This window comes from Athene cunicularia, assembly GCF_003259725.1.
Source record: "Athene cunicularia isolate RWA chromosome 4 unlocalized genomic scaffold, athCun1 chr4_part1, whole genome shotgun sequence".
Classification (NCBI taxonomy): domain Eukaryota; kingdom Metazoa; phylum Chordata; class Aves; order Strigiformes; family Strigidae; genus Athene; species Athene cunicularia.
Window position 1 is genome coordinate 23,996,280 of NW_020799098.1, and position 23,161 is coordinate 24,019,440.

Consider the following 23,161-nt stretch of genomic DNA (forward strand, 5'->3'; position numbering starts at 1 on the left):
AAATGTAACAAAACCACATCTAATTTTTCACTACCCACTTGATTAAAATTTTCTAACCAGAGCTCCAACCACAAATCACATCAAGTTTTCATCTTCCTTCCCAATAATTAAAATACACTAGAGGTGAGCACCTAGTCAAACCGAACCGGTGCCCTGGGCACTCCAAACCTGGCATCTCTTCTACGGGCAGCTGCCTGCAACTGCGGACCACCAGACTTCAATCCCCTGCAAGAGATCAGCTGGGCCAAAACATCGCTTTTCTTGCAGCCCAAGTTTTCATTGTCTTAGATATAAGGCAGGCAAAAACCAGTGTAGAGCAAGTATATTCACTGCATTGGAAGTAACTCGTCAATGCTTCTCTTAACCAAAAAAAAGAGTCAGGTATATGCATACCTGAAATCTGCAGGATATGGAAAGCTTCCATAAAATAAACCTATGAGGTATCATCAACATTCAGACTTCTTTTATCTGCTATCTAAAAGTGCCCTGTGTAGTTTGTTTTTTTTAAAATAAATATATATATATATGTTTTTTATATTTATGTATGTGTTTATTTCCCTTCAGCTCTACCATGTCACAGCTGAATGTCAGGAATTCTTAGCCATTTCTCATACTGCAGTACACTTCACAATGAACTTGAAAGAAAATAAATTATTTCAGAAATAATTTTTAAATACTACACACAGTTTTCTCCATAAAAATAGGTTTTAAATAATTACGTGAGAACCAAATCTTATTCAGTTCCCTCAGATGTTGATCCAATGAAACACAAACAATGCCAGCTTGATCAGTTTGGCTCAGACAATTGTGAAAGTAAAATTTAGTATCTTGAGAAAAAAGAAAGTCACAGGAAGGAAGTTACTGGAATCACAAGTAAACTGCATATTTTAAGACTTCCCTCAAAAACTACACAGCTTTTAATACAGCTCTTCCTCTCTGCCCCAAACACCTTCAAACACCAATTCAATTTTCCTTTGACACAGTAGGAATTAATGAGGGAGCTGGTTGGCCAATATCTATTTTTAAATGTTTCTCTATTTAATGCAATTCTGTATAGATTAGTGTAGAGATGTGTAGCAATAAACAGGCAACAGGATGGGAAACTATTTTAAGACCCAGTTATTCTATGAGAGATCTTGCATCTTGGAAGCTCATGTTTTACTCCAAAGTGTATTCTCCAAAGCTAGTAACACAGTTTAAAGGGAAATTGTAATCTGCCCATATATAAACAAAGAGACATTTGAGTAAGAGTAAACTTTGCACCTTTACATTTAGCAGTGGGTCATCACTGGATTCTGAAAAAAATTCAGATCATTACATAGATTCCAGATATGACAACAGGAGTGGAAGATGGCCCAGTCCAGCCAACTCAAGGAAGTTAATTATTTCCTAGAGAAAACGTTATGGGGGAAGTTTGTTTACAGAGCAACAGAAGAACCTGAAATTTGATATTGCACAATTCTTCAGTTCAGCAAACAAAACACTAAAGAAAGCAGGAACCTGGAAATAGGTAAGTTCCACACAGAGGTGGCTTTTTTCCATTTTAAAGGACAAAGGCAATAAGCTGGGCAAGCGTTGCTATGGAGACTTCTCATTAAAAATTAAAATCCAGAAATAGGAAGTCTATTATTTTCTAAAAAATACTTCAGATTTTATTGCTTTAATCTAAAAATATTATTTTTCATCATCATTTAAATCATAAAATAAAAAAAACACTGACTTAAAAATAAAAAATTTAGTCTTGACCTTATGCTGTATTTGTAGTTTCAATTTCCTAAATGTGATTTAATTTTCCAAAAGATTAATCTTTGCCGATGTATCACATTTTGCTAAATAAGAATAGAATATCTCACCATATACACAGGCCTTAATAAATGTTATTTCATACATTTACTCAAATGCCTATATTGTACATTTTAATTATATTGAAACAATGAATCTTAATAGATTATTTATCTTGCATTGTCATTTCTCCTTGCATGTAGATGGAAACTCGAATCCATCTAAATTGCACAAGAGCATCACTTCAAAATTAAACTATTAAAACAACACGCTGAATACACAAGAAAGTAAATATATCAAAGTTGTTCTACATCTTAAAATTATTTTTTAAAGGAAGGTTTATCAACAGAACTGTTTCAGTCATTCTGTCCTTCCTGGTTTTAAAACACCTACATCATACAATGTTTAACAGTAATTGTTAGAAGAAGATTAAGACTCTTTCATTGGTTTTTCCAACATAAACTATCATTGACAAAGACAATTTTTTTTTCTTACCATCACAAAAATCAAAATAAAAACGCCTCAGCTCCTCCTCTAGCCAGACTTTCCAAGTTTCATGCATTCACATACACAGCTAGAGACCTCAGTCTCAGGACTCCCTTATCCATTCACAACTTCACTTGGCATTTCAGGGAGGTTTGTTTTTAATCTTTCCTTCATTTCGGACATTCACTATCATCTTCTAAACTTCGTATCAGGCAATCTGTGAATTGAACTAGTTGGATTAACAGAAAACAAGAAATACTGCCGGCACCTACAAATGATACTACTGACTGACCACTTCTGCAAACTCTGTCCCACCTTCTTTGAGACTTTTTCCATTTCAAACAATGAGGTGTTGAAATTTGAGAAGAAGGTAAATGTGCATACTTAGAGATTGAAATAGATTACAGCAATTTTATGCCTTTCACATAAGCAGTCAGTGCTTTTAACATCTGTACTGTTAAATACAATTTTAACTTTGTTAACATGGTTTAATCCAATTTCACAACATAACTTTATTAAACAGACTTACTCCCCCACTTCCCACCTCTTCCTCCTTTAGTCAGAGAAAAGCAGTATTTCCTTGTAAAACTTAACTCAAGAGAACAGAATTCCCTCAATGAAGCAGGAAAGACAATGGCTGTCTTGATGTTGGTTTTAATCCAACTGTTGAAGTACAGATCCAAAGCAGTCATCTCACAACCAGCATGAACGAAACTATGGAGGTTACACCATTCCCCGCTCTGAATCTTGATTGAAATTATTGCTAGATTAAACAGGTTTTTGCTGTATTTCATAATTCAGTTACTGTACATTACCAACTGAAAAATATTTTATTCTGTAGCAAAACAGAGAAAAAAATCTTTCAGGAAATACAACATAGCAATATTGTGTAAATATGGAACCAACCCCACAATAAAACCATGTCACATGAAGGGCTGCCATTTCATTTGTTTGCTCATTGAGCTCCCTTCTATATTTGCTCTGAGCTAGAGATTAGCTTGATTTTTATGAGGGTGTAGAAGCAGAAAGAAGCAAGGCAACACCCTCAAGCTATTCACCTTAACCTCAAGCATGGCCAGATTTTCTGTAATCTGCGATACCGTGCTACCCCCAGCTCTTAACACTCGGAGCTGTACCAGTAACTTACCTAGACTTATGAAAAGGAAAGGAAGGTAAATGACAAAGGCAAGATGACTACAGAGCAAAAAGAATGTATGAATAAGATTAAAATACTGTTTAGGTATTTGAGGACAAACCGTAGGGATCTGGCCAAGAAGTAATAACCTAGGTTGTTTCCATCTCATGTCTAAAAGTTGGTATCTAAATAAAGCTTTACCTGCTTTTAGTTCTGAGAACCTCTTCCAAAAGCAAGATGATATTAGTGACATGCTTCAGATTACTTCTTCCACAAATCTTCAGAAAAAATAAGATCCATGCAAATTTTTGTATTTCCAATACAAGATGTGTTATATGAAGACTTTGCTGTGGCCAAAAGTTGTACAAGTTTCTCCTGGACTGAGGAAATATTAAAGATTTTTAACCCCACAAATTTCCGTTTGTTAAAGTGACAGAGGTTAATCTAACAAGTATACAGTATATTTTGCCAGAGCAAAGCTGCTGATTTGGGTTAATTTTTAATCATTAATCTCTTGGGTTTGCAAACTTGCATAGGAAACTCATCCAGTTAGCATCTGCAAAAAAGGACTGTACTAAATATCCAACACTAATCTAAATTATCAAAAGCCCGACAAAGTAATACACATACTCCACCCTGACTGGGAATGACTTTTACAGAGTCAGGCACGAGCGTTAATCACAAGCCCAACGCACACTGCTATTGTTTTGACATACGCCACACTGATCCTGTTCTTCCTCGTGGCTTTGACTAAAAATTTGGCTAAGGACGAAGTTTCCGTTGTTCCTTTTAATCACCACAGCAGCTACTCGGGCCGGGAGCAGCCCCGCGTCCGCCTCGCCCTGCCCTGCCCGCTCACCCCCAGGGCAGCAAAAGGCTACTGCACAGAACAGGGACGCAATCCTAATCTCAAAAAAATAAGTAAGAAGCCCTAATTTAATTGAAAAACACTGACACACGCCGAAAGTTTTGGAATGATCAATAAGAACTTCAATAGCTCCCTCTGCTGCCAGCAAATATGTATTTCGGCTGCTCTAGGCAAAACCAGGTCACAACTGACAAATCTGACTTTTTCTGTCTCTAAGCATATAAACGTGGGTATGTGTATACACACATAGGTACGTAGAATCTTTGAAAAATAAGATTTGGGAAATACCTTGGGCATTTTAGTTTAACACCCGAAGACTGCTGCTTTTAAAGAATAATTATTTTGACTGTAAATCAAAATACTGAAGGCCAGTAGTTAAATACACACAGTTTTCATATGATAATTTCAAAATACTGTCTTGTTCAATGCAAAATCACACCATATTACCTGGTTATCTAGCTGGATATATAGTGACGCCCATGGAGCAATGGCTGATTTTTTAGGACAGTTAAGAGACAGGAGTTTGTTTCAAACTGCTGCTGCCACCCTTACTACTGTTTTACAGTCTTCCTCCCATCTTCCCAAGTCATTCATACTCTGACTGTACCTGAATCCCCTCTCCTTACCTGCCCCTCTGCCATCAGTGCCAGTAGGTATCAGCGAGGTTTGTTAGTTGTTTTGCTGTTAATTTTGCAACAGCAAAATGGCTGTTTTGCTGCATGCTGACAGCTATGAAAAGTTTGCTGAAGCAAATGCTCTCTATTCCTGAAGACCACCCTTTCAAGACCATAAACACCATACAAGCACAAATGCTTCCCGTCCACCACTGCTCCACACTTGACAAACGCTGCAGCACAAAAGAAACAGGACTGGGATGACTACCTGAAAATAGGCCAGGAAGCAACAGCTAACATGGGAAGTAGGAGAAAAAATTAGAGGGTTTAACACATATAAAAGTAAGGGGCTACACTGACAGAAAAGTACATTTGCCAGTATATCCTCCTTTGTACAAGACAGCTACACTGCAGCTAAACTTGATGCCGTTGCATCTCTACAGCAATAGGGGCTGCACAGATACAGTTAAAGAACAGTTGTTAAGATACAACAGGTCTACTCTGCAAAGACTTTGCATAGACCAAGAGAAAGCAAGGCTGACTGCATGTCCAGAAACAGATCGGCAAGCACTATCCATGTAATAGGGTCTGGACTAAAGCTCATCCATGTCACAGGTGACTTAGTATCTCTTCTTACCTAAACTTAAGAGCAAAACACACCGCCAACCCACTCATCCCTCCTGGTCACAGATAGTTCAGAGGTTGCTTGCTTTAACAGCACAGAGCTTTCAGACCTCACCAGAATGTCTCTTCACAGGCTTCAGCCATCTTCACACTTCCAGCACTATGGGCCTGGCACCTCTCAAGCCTTCTTTTCTCTGAGAAATGTGCATCCAGAGCAAGAAATACAATCAAATTACAGCAAGAACAAATGAGAATAAAGACCAGCAGCACCTATTGCATGCCCCCTACAACTGGAGAAAAAAAATTTACAAAAATCAACAAGGATACCAAAAACAAAGGAGAAATGGAAATTGCAGCAAGCATCTGACAGTACTTTGAGCCTAACTGCAAACTTCCTTCAAACAAAATTCAAAAATACAGGACTTCACAAAACACTGAAAAAGAAAAAATCTAAAACCATCTTTATCTGGCCAAGTCTTACATATTGTTCACTAATATTAGATTACCAAGGCTTAACCAACTCTGTTTATTCATTAGCAGTAGAATTGCACACTCAGCAGGAAAAAGGAAAGAACAGGCCTATCTGCACAGAAATCCTAATTTAATAGATACAAACTGATTTGCACTTCAGACTACATCCGGGGCACAGGTAAGAGTACTCAACATCCAAAAACTTAATTCCTTAGGAAAGACAGTAGGATGTTCCAACCCAGTAGGCACTTTCAGCATTACCAAACCAGGACAGACCACATATCCTCCTCTCATCAATAGATAGTCTCATTAAAAGGCACATTTTAACCCACATTGCTTTGTATTAGTATGCAGGAAGTGCAAACTCAACTCGTGTGCAGAAAAAAAAAAAACAAACAAACATAACACTATATCTGACACCCTTTTCTTCTGTCTATTCCTATCATGCTTTAAGTGCCACACACACACACACACACACACACACTTCAGGAATACTGGACCCTGGGCTCATTTCTACAGAAAGTGAAGATGCAACATCTATCCACAGACTTGAAATACACAGAAAACACTTATGCTTTCGGTTTTTTTCTTTCTAAATAAGACCAGCTGGCTGAAATAACACTGTCTTTCCACAAGTGACACAAAACACTTGTAAGAACAGGGATCATATAAGGTACCAATTTTGTCAAGGCTTCTGTACTTGTGAAAAACAGGGAGACAGTTCAGAAAAAAAAATGGCAATGAGCTCCCACGTACACTATGGCATGTTTTCAACTGGGATTGTTTATAAAGAGATTCAGAAATAAGAAAAAATAAATGCTTTATGTTTCAAAAATACATTGCACATGTGCTCTGTGTTCTTTACAAGTAAAATCAGATTTTATTAAAGATAGAAATAGCTCCCTCATCTGTTTTGCTACAGCAGCCTGAAGTAGTATACTGAATTTTGGCATAATGCTCTACTAAAAACATGAAGTATCCGTACTGGGAAAAAACAACAGAAGTGTTACTCATGTTAAAAAAGTTCCATCTCAAAAAATTCTTCATATTTGAGTTCTCATGTCAGTCCAGTTAGAATTTTTCAAACATTAAATCAGCAATCCTCTTGTATTTCAATATATATATATATATATTATTTTATAAAAACTGTATTACACAAAATTTAAATCTTCGATCCTTACCTTTCCTGACATCAAAGTTTGTTGATATGCTTATGTTTGCATTCAGTTTTAACTTCAATATAACCTGAATTTGTTACTGAAAGCATTAGCAAGGCGAGGAAAAGGGAGCAGGGAGGAAACATAGTAAGGGAACAAAAAGTAGTAGAATATTTCTCAGGCTATTTTTTTATGTAGGAAAAAAAAATCTCCTTGAAAATGAGAATCAGAAAATGTGTTCAATTTCCAGAAACTTCACAATCAGCAGTATTTTGATTATCTTTGAAACTTTGGGCCTGGAGGGATTTTTATTTTAATTCTGAATATAAACCACAGCTGTATATAAACAGAACTCAAATACAGACCTCAAGACAGACTTTGTGTGATGTAGCTAGGAACATTCATAAAACCAACCAAAAAACACGCCAACAGGATGGCACACTGATAAGTACCTCTTAGCCACAATTTGCCTTGAGCCTCTTTCACACTATTCATGCAGAAAAACTTAATGGCATTTACAGATCACAGTAATCTGTAACTATAACGTACATTATAGTAACACACAGGGACACAGGCTGAGAGGAAGCAACTGCTAGAGCTTCCTGTCATTTTAATTTTTCATCCATACCTTATGAAAACAATTGAGAATAAAGATCATGTTGTGTGTGTTTTAAAAGGTCAATGTCAAATGTAACAAAAAGTTAAAAGTCTTGATACTTTCATGGTAACAGGTCTTTAACCTAATCGGATACCGGCTTGGATTAAAGCATAGATTTTCTTCTTTCCCATGTAAAACATGGAAATAATATTTGCAATTACTCTTTCTCAAGGAAATAAAACTGCTCTGAAGTACATCACATAACAACCTAACCTTCTGACTACATAAACAAACAAAACTTAAGATGCAAAGAGACTGAATTATATATTAAGACTTGTGAAAAGGTTAAACTTCATGCAATGGATGCAGGCTTAAAGTCACAAGCAAGCTTAAGAATCAATATTTTTTATTTACTGCTTGGTAGTACAAAAGTTGTATATAAACTTTTTTGTTAAAAATACATCTGATATGCAAATTTAAGAAAGGCAGACTAATATGGCAATATCCATACCCCTACAAAATAGCAGTGTAGTGTTAAATGCAATGTAACAGGCACAGTTTTTAAGTCTTCTTATTGAAGTAGCAATGCACAAATTAAATTCTTGCACACATCAGGTCTTATATCTTATGTATTTTATACAGGTAAACAATGTTTTACATATCCAACACATTTTCATTTCTTTTATTCTATATATTTCCAATGGAATCAAGATAGAATCTACTTTTAAGTAAAAAAAAATATATTTCCATTTAAACTTTCTTCCATTCTTTTGACAAACTGTCTTGCAGTACTAACCCATCATGTATCAAAACACCATGTTACCAAAATGCTCCCCCCCCCCCCTTTAAACTGCTCAGGTTTGTCCAGTACTCCCTTTCCCCAGTAATATTTTATATTCATAGCTCTCAATCTCTTAGAAATTGAAACCTAACTACTACAATCAATACTAACTAAATTCTTCTAGACATATTAGCTTTTGATCCAAATAAGAGAGGCTTGAAGAAGAAAAAAAATCAAGAATATTAAATGTATGCCTATAAGGTAAGCTTTGTGTTTACGTTATACTTCAATATTGAAGAGACTTCATAAGCCACGCTTAAATTAATGGGTATGGAAACAGGGATGCTAAACACTCAAGTTCCAATCCTGGCCAAACAGTTATTTTAGGTTCTCAAGGATGGACAATTACCTCTAAAATTATCCATTTTAAAAGGAACACTAAACCATTTATGCTTTTCATAGCTTTGGTGTGTGATTGGTTTTTGCTTTTTTTTCCACAAATACAGCATCAGTGAAAATTATATACTCACAGGTCTATTCAGTACCTTGTAGATACAAGTAAAAGGAAGACCATCAGCAGCACATACTCTCAGCAAAAGTAAATAAAGTTGGTATTTCCTGACAAGATGTGGGAGTATCTAATACATAAGCAAGAACATAAACTTTTCTCTTTGTACACATTGATTGTTAACGCCGCATAAACTCATAAAGAAACCTGATTCTCAGATCTGAAGGAGAAACACAGTTTAGAGCACTTGGACTGAAAGGATTTAAAGTATTATTTGAAAATAAATCAATTTCAAAACACACTGATTTTCACTGAGTTCATAAAGCAGATTAAGTTACTTTATAGTTCTCAGAATATAGTGCAATCTCTACTAAAATGCATTACATTAGAGCTTATATTCTTAGGCACTCAGAACAAATGTTATTTTTCAGTTTCTATTACACAGCAAATTTTGCTGAAGTATTGCAAAGATTTCCCTCCCCAAAACAAGTGACAGAGATTATGATAAGTAGACACAATGAATTAACATCACAAAACCATTACTAGTATTTTTAGCAGTAAATCACGCTTAATATATGAAGGGAGTGACACTGGCTTAAGATTGTGTTGACAATGAAAACAGCTACCCTCAGTCCAACAAAGCCACTCTGAAGTACTTTAGTATATACTCCATAAATTTTTTATGCCAAATATTCCATATCCTTATCTAATGGTTGAAACATGTTGCCTTAGCTTAATAAGGAACCCGTGGATAAAAACAAAAAAAGGCAAAACTATTAGGCATTCTTCAAACACAAGTGAGTAGTTACAAGAAAATGGGAGAACAAGTGGCCTTGAGGGAAAGTAACCTTCCCAAGAGCTCACCCAACTGCATACAAAAAGATACTGCTTAACATAAACTAAAGAGCAAGGGGGAGGTAAGAGGGGGAAGACAATTTAATTTAATATTTGCATATAGCTAAATCACTCTGTCCTGTGAAGTACCCTTCACAGAGTCTGAGGGTTTATGTACTAAAGGCATACATGTAGATTTTGACTGACATAATTATTTCCTTGTATGTTTTGCTTGGCTACTAGCAGTTAGATTAAAAGAATATTTTCATCTTCCAAAGGCTGGCTTTTTTCTTCAGCAAACACTTGTCAATTCTGGAGGGGAAGAACAGAGGAGAAAAATCCAGATGGACCAGAGAGGCGAACACAGTTTATCCACAGGGTAATCGTATTACTCATAATATTGAGTTCACTAAAAATGCTTGTCTAAGTAGAAAAAAAAAAATTAAGATTGATAAGGCTTTTACCTTTCCTGTCCAAAAAAACCCAAACTTACATGTCTTTTTTCTTTCCAAGATGAAGGCCATTTGGCATGAGTTCCACACAGATCAACAGTGTTTAAGTGTCTAAATCTTACTGATCTTACTGGTAACAACCATTAAGTGCTTAACCTTGCACGGATGCCATCACAGAATTTGTAAAATACTACAGTGCCATAAATACATTTTCTTAAATAGTATGCATCTCTTGGGATTTTTCAGTTTTCTCCAAAGTGCTAGCAGACAAGCTTCTAAAAGTTCCACCTGCAAGAGAAGAAAACCATTCTAAATATAAGCCTAAATAGCAAAATTAGTTTTAGGATGATCAAGTAAAAAGTTAGCAGATGCTCTGAAATGGAAAAAAATGCCACAACAGCATGAAATGATTGCTGTGCACTGCAAGTTTAGCATGTGAAATCCTAAAGGAGAAGAACTAAAAATTCAGCTGGTACTCATGAAAACGATGGACAAACACATGACAAACTGACAAATCACATCACAATGCAAAGCACACACAACTCTGAAAGGATACTAGGAATGCAAAGTGTTATGTAGCTTCAGTGCACCAGTACTTTAAGTTTTTGTTGACCCAGTAGCTTACAATGGATGTGCAAGAGCTCAACTCAAAATGTTTACTTCAACTACCAGCTGTATATCTACTACTTTTTTTGTGTGTGCCACTAAAGGCATATTTTAAATAAACTTAACTGATTAAATGGAGTTTGCCAAGAACATGGACAACACATGCTATAACTTCAAATGATGCAGCCAGCCAGACACTAAGATAAGCTGAAACACTGTAGAGGCTACTTCAAGACAATACTACGAACATATCTGTTTAGGGGGAAAAAACACCCTGAACTCAGGAGTAGCAGTGAACACAAGCAACCAGTAATACTAAGTCATTCAAGTACCACCCAACTCAGGAATTCCATCTCACACAGGAACTCTCAATAACAGCAGTTAAAGTCAGGCCACAAAGCACAAATCTACTGCCTCCAAAAGCTGGAACAAACCTTTTCTAGCAGCAGTTAAATATTTGTTTGTGTCTTCTTCCTCTGAATCTGAAGATCTGAGCCAAATTGTGCAAAACTATATGCTTTTTAGCATTAATTTATTGACTGGAGGCACAGAAGTCTTAAATGTTGCTTCTTTGTTCAGCTTTATTAAACTAAGCTACAATTATTTATTAGAAGTCTGAAATAAGTAATTAAATGTCTAACTACTACCTGTTTGTACATGAACAGCTTTTCATGGCAGTGGACAAAAACTGATCTAGAACCATGCTAGGAAACAGTATCATAGTCTTTCAAGCAAGATCTGTTTATTTTTTGTAGTACACATCAAACAGGCCTGGCTAACTTCCCAGATAATTTACAAAATAGTTCTGTTGGCCTCCAAAGACCTTTACGAGAGATTCCAGGGAACTATTTCTCTATTAGAGCATGTGTTTTCAGAAAGGGCAATATTTTTAATCATAAGGGAGATTCTACAATAAAAACCTGCCATACATGGACATTTTTTTATAGCTATAATATCATATCTCTCTAGAGAACAGCTTATTTTTAGATTAAAGTAGTAACAGTTTAAATTTAGAGGAAAACTTTTAGGTAATTACATAAAACAGCTTTTTTATTTAGGGAAAGAACAAATTAGAAAAAATTGGACTAGCAAACATTTTTAGTGATTTAAATTTTTTTTATTAAATCAAAGCACACTGAAATTAATTTTATTTTTATACACCAATTTCTTTCTATTTCTAATGTTTAAAGAAAATGTAACCAGTCTGCCTTTAAGTCAAAATTCCTATTACGAACAGTCTGATCATGCTACCATTAGAGATAAAGAAAATAAAACAAAAAAGTCACAGAAGTAACAAAAAATTAGCTGGATCTGAAAATGCCAGTGCAGCCAGTGAAGGAAGATGTTATCCCCTACTGCATTTAGCTAATATTGATTTTTTGAAAGGGAAGAAAGGAAAAAAAAACACACCAACAAAAAAAACCCCTGAGCACCAGGACATAATTCTGAATCAGAAAATAACAGTACAGTTTGTCTTTCACTGACATCTGTAGATCTTTCACAGATTACAGAGCAGCAATGAGACAGCAGCCACTAGAAAGCTACAATATGACAAAATCTGCTACAGAACAAAACGCAAAACAAAAAACCCCTAACATCCTTTCAGACTCACCTATCTTCAAGGTAGGACCAGCTGTAATTACACTGGCTTTGACAAGCATTTGTCCAGCCTGGTCTTAGAAATGTCCAGAAATAAAGATAAAATAGCTTATTCCAACTTCTTAATTTTTGAAAGCTGAACTCCACCTCCTTGCAAATTAACCTACTGTTTGCCTTCTAACCCACTCAGCAAAAAGAATAATTTACTTCATTACCTTCCAGAGCTTTTTAAACTTACTTCCTCTATGACAACCGTTCAAAAATTTGGGTGTAATATAACGATGAGGCACAGAGTCCAGACAAATACACTCTAGTTCAACAGTTGTACCTGTGCTGCCAGTAAAGACTGGGAGGAATGATCCCATTGCATACCAGCTCTCTACTTTGTCTCCCTTTCTAAACTGATACAACTACAGAATGTTTTCTTAATGAATAAACAACAGATATAAAGAAAAAGTCACATCTTGCACCTTGGCCTTTCCGAATTTAACCTCAAGACACCCAAGGGGTTTTGGGTCTTGTTACCTTTTTAAACATACCCAATTTCCATTTACGCATTTCCTTCATATATAAAGTTACTGAGAGTTTGAAACTGGACCGAGCTGACATAACATGACTTAATCCTTCCTCTCAACATACAAAGAGTTTGGCACTGTGCACTTTGTTCACTTTCTTCAAATCCACTTTGTCACTCCGGGGCCCATTTCTTCCCCAGCGGTCAAGATCTGTATTTTGAATCACACCTATGTAAAATCACCTTCCACCTTCAGATTATCAATCTGTGTCATCAGTTAGAAGCAAACCATATTAATTTACAGGGTTTTTTCCCCCCCAACATTCTTAACTGTTAAAAAAAAGTAGTCAGGTGTGCATTCCGAAACCATGCCAGACACGTTTGACATGCTTAATGGGGTACCTCAAGTAATTCACTGAGGTTTAATGACTCACAAGACAACCCCAACCTCCTGGCTCAGTAACCTACCATAGATCCCTGCGACACGAGCATTTTCATGTGTCTCCATTCTTATTAGCCAAAGCTCCACTCATCTATCAGAGAAGTATTTAGTAAGCAGTCAACATATACAAGCACACAGTACAGGGCAGCAAGCATAAGAAAGAAGCACTGCAGTTATTCTAGTGATGCAGCTGTCAGAAGCATTTGTTTCTTCTTGGTAATAAGCACATTGCCACTAAATCCAAACCATCGTTTATTACAAAAAACATAATATGCAAATGTTTTATTTCTTGGACCAGTGATGCCATCTCCGAAGCAGTTTTTATTTCAACATCTGCTCTAATTGCAAAGTCTAAATAAACAATTAGATAAGCATTTGGTGGGTAATTTAGCCTTTACTAATTTATCATTGATTGATCAAATATAATTTTTACAGACTTCTGTAGAAACTTTTGAACTTGAAAGATGAGTTTTCACACAGAACCAATACATTTTCAACTTCATTTCTCATTACTGATTACCTTCACTTCTTTCACAACATACCACTTTCAGTACAAGTTTCCTGTGTTTGATACCTGCAGTTTACTCTGATCTTCTCCTCTCTTGCACCTCCTGTTTCACAGGCGTGGCAGGTGTTTCGCTCCCTTCCTGTTTCACAGGCGTGGCGGGCATATCACCATTGACGCTCTCCACACCAGTAACAGACATCAGGCTTTTCCGTTCTTTGGAATTTGATTTGTGCTCCACTTTTGTGACTCTAAATCTGAGGTAAGCAAAAGATTCAGTTGTATTTCCCCAGAGATTAGTTAGATCATTCTCAGTACCCTGTGCATGAACAGGAACACCTTTTCAGGTCCCAAGACCGAGACATCAGAGCAGACACCCATGTGGACCCACCAGCTTCACTCTAGAGCAATCTTTCTTCTTGTTACCTCCCTGTAACTTTTAATACTCACTGCTGCTGAATCACACTTTCTCAGGGAATTATGGTTTAAAGCAGAATCCACAGATTGCACACTACTTAGAACAGTAATTTTCTAAGACAACTATAACATAAGCTAGGAATTAAAAATAGCAAAACAGAATGGTGGTTTCTGTAGCTCACACTTAATTGGGAAATATCAAATTCAGAAATAGAGGAATTTATTAGTATGCAATTCTTTTTAGCCAATATCAACAGAGCAATAGCTTTCAATTTATACCCACAGTAAGTCCCCATCTATTTACATAGTTCTAAAAAAAATAGTTTTAAAAAAAAAAAAAAAAAATCACATTTACATCTTCCAGAGATAACTTCAGCCTAATAGTAACAGGGTTACAAAAATCAATCACTGATGCTGTAACACAGTAGAATCAATGCATATCTGATCCAACACGGGCCACTCTTATGTCCCTATGAAAAGTATACAATAAAATTACTTAAGTCTTACCTTCCCACAGAAAGGACTGTAACCTCTCCAAGACGACTTCTTCTGTGCTCTTTAGATTTGTGAGCTGGCTTTATAAAGTGCCATCGTTTGTGGCTACAACGAGTACAAACATCCTTTTCTACTACTCCTCCAACAGTGTGGAAGTGATGGCCTTTGCAGCTGTGTTTAAACGGAACTGCACCAGGTGACAGAGGAGACCCTGGACTTGTTGGACTCCCAGGAGATGTAGGAGATAAAGGGCTGCAGGAAGAAGTATAAAGAAAATGTAATGCGTACTGTAAAATCCTGCTTTTCATAAAGTAAAAAAGGATAAAATATAACCTTCAGTTATCTCTAATAAATAGTTTTTTCAGGGACTGTTTATTTGTGAGGATGTTTGGTTTAAGGTTCTCTCCGATATAATTTTTTTTTTGCAATTAAAATCACTTCCATAAATTAATTCAGCTGCAGTCATGTGCTTACAGTAACACAAATGGCATAAAAATGGGGGGGGGGGAAAATCAGGCTAAAATAGGAGAGAACAGGTTACATGAACTTATACTGTTGAAGACATCTAATTAGCTGATTAAATTCACACTTGGAGAATCACAGAAAGTATTTTAGAATTGTTACAGTTTCTCTAAGAACTCACAGAAAAAGAGCATAGTCCCACAATATTGCAAAGAAGCAAAACTCTCTACCATGAAGAGAAAAGGAATCGACAAATCATTCAGCTCAAGTGTCAGAAAAAGCTTTTTTTGAAGTACCTAGAGAGAAAAAGCAACACAACTACCCGAAGGCATTTATTGAGAATATCTAATGAAATCAATATAATTTTCTTCTAAAACAGAAAAGCAGATTGCTTAGAAGCCTAATTATGTTCTTTTTTTGGACTTCGGCATCAATTTTGACACTGTCTTGCAACACTGTCTCCTAAAGCAAACTAGAGCTCAGTGCATTAATAGAAAAATTACTGTAGCATAAGGTAGAATATCTTGTTTAAAAAAACAAAAAACAAAAAGACAAAGACATAACAGAAAGTTATATATCAGTAGCTTATTAAGCACCTGGAAAGACATACTAAATGTGGTTATTGTGGTCCTGATAATATTCAGTGTTTTAAATAGCTCCTTGGGCAATGGAATGTAAGAATAGCTAAAGGACCCATAAACTCTGTGTGACCCATAGTAACCATAGAGGACAAAATGAGGAATTAGAATGATCATGAGAACATGTGTGTGAAAGGCACATTCACACATCCATGAATCTTACTAAAAATACTGGATGTATTGCAGTAAGGACAACACAAGCATCAATGATTTAATAGAAAAACTTTACAAACCCAGATTATAAAGCAACTAGACAGATGATCATTCTTCACAAAAAGGTGAAGATCACAAGCAATATGAATCATTATGATGATGTGGCTTAAAAAGGACAAACTTCACAGTGGAAATAACAGGAATAACCTGTGAACCTAAAGTTACATTACTCAGCATTAATCATACCTCAGCTGATCATTCCATACAGTTTTAGAAATGTTATTTCAAGCAAAATACTAACAAACTGAAGAGACTCCAAAGGAGAACAGAAAGAACAAAATAAAGAAAAGAAATCATGCCATAAAAGACTGGAGTTACTGGATGTTTATTTTCAAAACAAAAATATTGACAGGAGGCATTTAATGGTCTTCAAATAAATAAATAAGAAAATGCTATTAAGTGAAATAAAACCTGTTCAACATCTGAAGCAAAGACAGAAACTAATGGTTTCAAGTGGCAGCAGTACAGATTTTACTTAGCCATTACTATTCCTATTGTTAGGAAGCATTTCACAATGCACCAAACTTACCAAGAAATACACTGTATTTGCATTTGAGTTACTGAAGCTTTGGGAGTACCTGGCAGAAATGACTGAAGAGAAAACAGTAATTTTTCCTTCGTCTTTTTGTATTTTAATTCACCAGTGACATAATAGTCTAAAACTCCCGAAATAACACCACACATGCCTATGCAAAGAGATTGAATTAAATGTCAAATATTTCTGCTGCACCACAAAAACTGAAAAATAATTCCTATACTTAAGAATTCCTTTCATAAGTTCTTTTTTTTTCTTCAATAGCAAGTGATAACACTTGTATACTCAACTCCTTGTTTTGCTAAAACTATACACTCCCACTTCTTTTATTAGTGACACAGTACTACTTGAACCTTCATCTTCTTTGCCTTGAATATGAACACATGGTTACACATGAAAAGTTTTTAGAGTACTACAGATATAGTTTAAAGGTACTTATGTACAGATATAAGTACTTTTACACAAATGCATCCTTTACATAGTTCTCTAAACAGGTGTGTAGTGAAAAAAAAGTCAGCCAATACATATTACCACAATTATAAAGAAAAAAGTAAACCAGAAAGACATAGAAATAGGTGTCTATTTTATGTTAGCATCCACATAAGTGAAACAAGTGCTGCTTCTGTTCTTTCAAGTCAAGAGTAGCTTTGGACTAAGCAAACTTGGAAGTAGCTTCACCCTAAATTAAACGAGTATTTGCAGCCTCTGTAAATCTTTAGTCAAAAAGCAATAAATCTTTGCCACACTCTTAAAACACTTAACCAAAAGAGCCAGATACTAACCTTGAGCATACATTAAAATTTAGTGACACAGATTAGACGAGGAAATCAAAGTAGTATTCTCTTAGCTGATAACTCAAAGAAGTGATGTAGCTTTAAAAGTGCTCAGAAAATAAAAATCCCTTGAAAGGGTACAGTTTTGGTTGCCTCAGGAAACATGCTTTAAAAAAAAGGAGTAATTACCTTTCAGGTTCAAAGACACTGCTATCTGCTACCATGGCCTTTAACACATCAGCATTTGCTGCAATGAGAATAAATAGAACTCTTCAAAAGTGTACAGTTCTAACTTTAGGAAAAATGAACAGTAAAATTAAAGGTCCTCAAAAGAAATTTCATCTAAAAGACACATGACTGCATTATGTATATCTCCAAAAAGGCATGAGAACATTATGCAAAAAAATGTTGATATAATTCTATGGTATTTTCTTACATGAGCTACTAAAATTACAGTTCATGTTGCACTGAAAGCTCTGCCCCAGTACAAGACACAAAACATAGCCATCTGCACAACACTACCAAACAAGATCTCTGAAATTTAAAACAGCCATTTGACCACAGAGTATCATCATCTCACATGTATAAAGCAACTTCAGATTAAAAACAATGGTTTAAGTGAGCCCTACAAAATGCGAATTTACTATCAGCCAAGAACTACGGATTGCTCACATATTCTAAAAACTACACAGGGTACTTAATCCCAACCTCAAAGAAAAAATGCACAAGCTCAAAGTCCTAACAGTTAAGGAAAAAAAAAAAGTAACACCAACCACCCACACCAAGAAAAACCCACAAACCAACCCAAAAATACAACTCTAACAGGCCTGACCTTCATTCAGAAGTAATTCAAAGCCAGTTCAATGCCTAGGAAAACTGATTTATACAAATGTAAAATTAAAAGGCTAAAAGTTCTTGCATTATAAAAACATACAGACTCTTTAAATGTTTCTTTTACTGGGCAAATACATTCTATGGGCTGCTTAATTAGGTTTTTTTCAGTCATAACTTCTTTATCCTTTAATTTACACACACAGTGCATGAAAATATCATGTCCCAAACTTAACTTTAGTGCTAATCTACCCTTTTGTCTCAATTATGCACAAAACTTCCATCAGATAACAGCAGCAAGAATCATTTCAAGACGTTTAATCTGTTCAAAACAAATTTTGCATGCTTTAAACACTGTCATTATGAAAGCAACCTTGAGCTTTTATTTCACAAACAAAAGGATGAACCAAAAAAAAAACCACCCCAACATCCAAATAGTTAAAATATCAAGAAATGCATGAAGCAAACTTACCATACAAAGTGATTTTCAGGTAAGTGAAAAACTTCCCTATTTTGTTTGAAGTTACTGACTTTTGAAGGCAATCTCCAGGAGTTAAGCATGTACAAAATGGTTATTAAATGAACACACACGAACATCCCATACTTCAGAATATCGGAAAACACAATTTGTTATAGAACACCATCACAAAGGCTCATAACTTCAATATCACAATACTATACCTTCATTTTTCATAATGTAGTTAACAATTTGTCCCACGGTGTCGCTATTCTCATGTATGGTTTCATTCATTTCTGTGCAAGGAAATAAATACCTTGTCAGTATCTTGGCCTTCCAAATCAAGAACTGAGCTATTTTAAAACAAAGCAAAAACAAAAAAACCCAAGCCAGAACAAAAACACACACCAGAAGAAGTTACATTAAAAGAAGATCTACTGTCACTTTGGAGGGAAAGCTTAGTTAAGTCTTTTTGGTGTATTTCCAGAATAAGGACTAAATAAGTTTATGGAACGGACACATCAGCTCTAACATATTAATCGAAGACTTGAATCAACTCAGTATTTTCACAAGCGTATGTCAAAATTCCTTCTCTAGCTAGTAAGGAGTAGACAAATAAGAGAGCAGTATTTCTAATCCTAACAACTGGGAAGTGTGGGAAAGAAGCAAAAAAAGAAGGAAAACACAACCAAAAATATCATTAAGCTGTTTCAAGTCACTATTTGAAAACTGCTATTATCAGTTTCCAGTATAAGAGGGATTCAATTTAAGCTTTGCACCACATCTACAAGAAGATAAATTTTTTTTAAAAAAAAGTCATATGACTTCAAGAGCAAGGGATTTAAGAAAGAAACCTCATGATTATACTTAATACTTTCATAATCGATTGCACCCATTAACAATACTGGAAGCTTCCCCAGAATAACCTCAGAAAGCAAAGAAAGATACAGAAAACATAACAATGAAGAGCCACAGCTCTGCCCCTCCCTAATAATTGTTATGACTAGCTTTATTAAAAAAAAAAAATTAAAACCCCATCAAACACAGGATTGAGACAAATTTGATAGCGACAAATTTAGGGTTTCACCTAATTAGTAAGGTAGGGGCTTCCCCATCTCTGTACTCATGCTGCATCTTCATCCTAATACCTGCAACTTTGCAACGCAACTTAGAGCTGTTTTGCCAAACTAAGACCTAGAAGTTGTCCCCTTTCATTACCACCCAGATCAGATAGTCCCATTCACTGTGTACACACCCCAGGCAATAAATGCTTAAGAACATACTGACACATCATCATCACACTACATGGCTCTACCCTTGCCACAGAGCCACTGTAACCTGCACTTATTATGAACCTACTGACAGTAATTAATTGGGAGAAAGGAAGAGGCTCAAAATATTTACAAGTGACCAGTCCCTTGTATTTACTTAGCCAAGTGCTATACTGGGTTACTATAGCCGTTCCAAAGTAGTAACACTTATTTGAATATTTTTTTTTCAATTAAGAGTAGATGGGAATAAGGAACCCTAAAAAGAGCACTAACAAACAAGCATTAGAACAATAAAGGTTGTTAAAGACTGAAGAAAAAATTATAAACTGTGCACATTACATAAACCAGAACATAGTCAGTCCAAAGGCTCAGTTCTATAATGAGAGGGGAGATAAAAATGACGGCACAACAGGAACAAATCGAAATTGCTAAAAATAAAACTAAGATTTTAGGCTTTCAATGGCAGCTTTTTGTCACTCCTCAGAATTATGTATAACACTACTTTGTTGCTAACAGCATGTGGAATGCAGAACAGTGACCTGGTAACTCCAACTGCCATATATAGTTGCAAACAAATATACAGGATATTTTGATCCTTCTGTAAGTTCTTAATTGATGTCAGAGGACTTGAATGAGAGACTGCAACACTCCTAGCTTTGACTGGCAAAGATCAAAACCCAACAGACATATAATGGTAATAAAAATATTTTCTTAATATTGTTTTGATGTCAAATACAGACAGAGAAATGACAGATGTCTCACAATAAATTATTCCATAGTAGTTGCAATGCACAGAAATAGGAAGTTGTTTATTAGACTTGTTGATTACCTATTTTTTCATCAAGTTTTTCTTCTTCTACTTGTTCAGCCTCCGTTGTACAACGATATCCTTTTCTCTTAAGGACATGACAGATGAGGATCCCCAGGAGACCCATAATGAAGAAAACAGGAACCAATGCAAAGGCAATATATTCTAGGTGTTCAGTCTTGCCGTCATTGCTGTCTATTTTAGTTGTTGAGGTAGTTGTCTGTAAGCTATAGCTTGACAATACCTGGAGACACTTCCTATTAACTACATAAAGAAATAAACAGTTATTATTATACACTGTAAATCACTTCAAAGCATTTATAAAATTACAAGCTTGACCAGATCCCCATAGTACCAATGTCATGTACCTTCTGTGATGACTTGAATGGACAACACATACTCTACTGGCTGAGAATTCACACCCATAACAGTAGATATCCCCTTTTCATAAAATGATTACAAAATATCCAACATACAAAAAAACCCACATGATATTTCAATACAACAGTGAAGAACAAACAATATTCTAGCCTGATGGGCTTGTTATCTCAGCAAGAGGGCCTGCTGTATTTCACAGAAGAAAAACACCACAATTGCTCCTGCTTCCATCAGTGAGGAAAATGCCGTTATCATTCCTCTAGCCCTGAATTCATGCAAAATTGCTAAAACCCCCCATCCTATGGATCCTTCCCTAAAACGAGAGTACATCCAGGATTTAGTATTGACCCTTGCAAAGAAAAAGTACCAGGTGTGAGAGAAATAGCCGTGGTAATTTTCTTAACAGTGGGATTTCACAGCACAAAAGAAAGAACATTTACCCTCTACTCATCAGCATAAGGTGGGCTCATTCTTCACTTGTTTAAGATTTGGAAACCAATTTGTATTTAAACTTGAAACAGGATGGAAAGAGGCTTTTCTTTTTGTTTGCAAAGAATTTAAGTTGCAGCATACGAACCACTAACACCACACCCACAATTAAGCATTTTTGTTTCAATTAAGCTCTGAATCTAGCAGACGTATATTTCATGTTACAGGTCAGGCTTCTGAACGATCAAAAGTATAGAACTACATTAGAATGGACCTCTGGAGTTTGTTAGTTCAATCGCTGTTAAAAGCGGGTCTGATTAGACCAGGTTGCCCAGGTAAACTCCATCTGAAGGATGGACACTCAACATTTCCAGGCAACCTGTTCCAGTATTTGCCCACTCCTATGGCCAATGCACACAGACAAATTAAATTTTCAATACCTTCTCACTGATCAAATATACAAGTTCAACTGTTCAGTTAAATCCAAAAATACATGTTCACATACTCAAAATTCTCTCTGAGCCTCTGCAGTTTATACACACTCCTCGTCCCGCATAATAAAGATGTAAATATAACTCAACATGCAAAAATATTCCTATCCTCTATTCTTCTCCTCCACTTAAGCCAAAAACAATTGTTTGGAATATGAAGAATGACAATAAAGAAGACCAATTTTAAAAAGTCTAGCACTATTTCAAGATATTTTCCATTTACTTGTACTAAAATGGACAAGGCAATTCACAGCTGTTCCATTAATCAAACTGAAGAAATGAAGAGTCATCAGAAAACTCTTTACATGACAGTGACACTTTCACAACAAATGTCTAGATCTAATCACATCCTTAAAAAAATCAAACAACAAACCACCAAAAAAAAGAAGGCTTCAGAAAATTGCCAAAAGACTTACTCCAAACACCTCTAGTGTGCTGGCTGTAAAACTAAGTTGTATTTGAAAAATAACACTAAGGTGACAGATAGCTAAGAAGATATTTTTAAAACTAGTTAGTTATTTACTTTAGATTTCTTTATCTCAAAACACTAAACCTTTTTATTTTTAAATTGTCTGAATTCCTCAGGACATTCTTGAATTGTCAGTTCAGTAGTAAGTAATAACACAAGACTTGCACAAAGTGAAAAAACACCGCAAATTCTTTGAAATAGTAATAATTGTTAAAACCCCAATTAGCAAAAAGGAAAAGAAAGTGTTAAGCATTTATCTAAACTAATTTTCTAGACAATAGTAGAAATGCAGAAAAATTAAAAGAAATGCAAAAAAACTAACTGAACAGATCACGAGGCTAAATATTAAACAAAATCTCAGGATGTTTGCTTTGGACAAAGCCAGATGGACTAGCCTGCTCCAAAACCAAAAGAGAAAGCTATTCACTTTTAGAGCAATCCTACAGATAATTGTATGCAGAATTTACTAGATAAGCAACTTTTAGAAGCTTTAGCTTATGCCTGAGTAGGACAATTGA

At 35.5% G+C, this 23,161-nt stretch overlaps 1 protein-coding gene across 2 annotated transcripts; it reads right to left on the minus strand.

The window, feature by feature from the left end:
- Positions 1-8,715: 8,715 nt before the first annotated feature.
- Positions 8,716-22,644, minus strand: RELL1 (RELT like 1). 2 transcript variants are annotated; one of them, XR_003398228.1, is made up of 7 exons: positions 20,898-22,644; positions 19,022-19,093; positions 17,699-17,756; positions 14,901-15,140; positions 14,046-14,233; positions 13,498-13,562; positions 8,716-10,598 (listed from the first exon to the last, which is right to left on the minus strand). XR_003398228.1 is itself a non-coding variant. In XM_026847147.1 (6 exons), exons 1-5 carry the CDS (start codon positions 21,001-21,003, stop codon positions 14,053-14,055), a joined length of 657 nt encoding a protein of 218 aa, XP_026702948.1. In that variant the 5' UTR covers positions 21,004-22,635; the 3' UTR covers positions 8,716-10,598; positions 14,046-14,052. The 2 variants fall into 2 exon arrangements, 1 of the variants encoding a protein (XP_026702948.1); XM_026847147.1 differs by lacking the exon at positions 13,498-13,562 and having other exon boundaries at positions 20,898-22,635.
- Between the last annotated feature and the right edge of the window lie 517 nt (positions 22,645-23,161).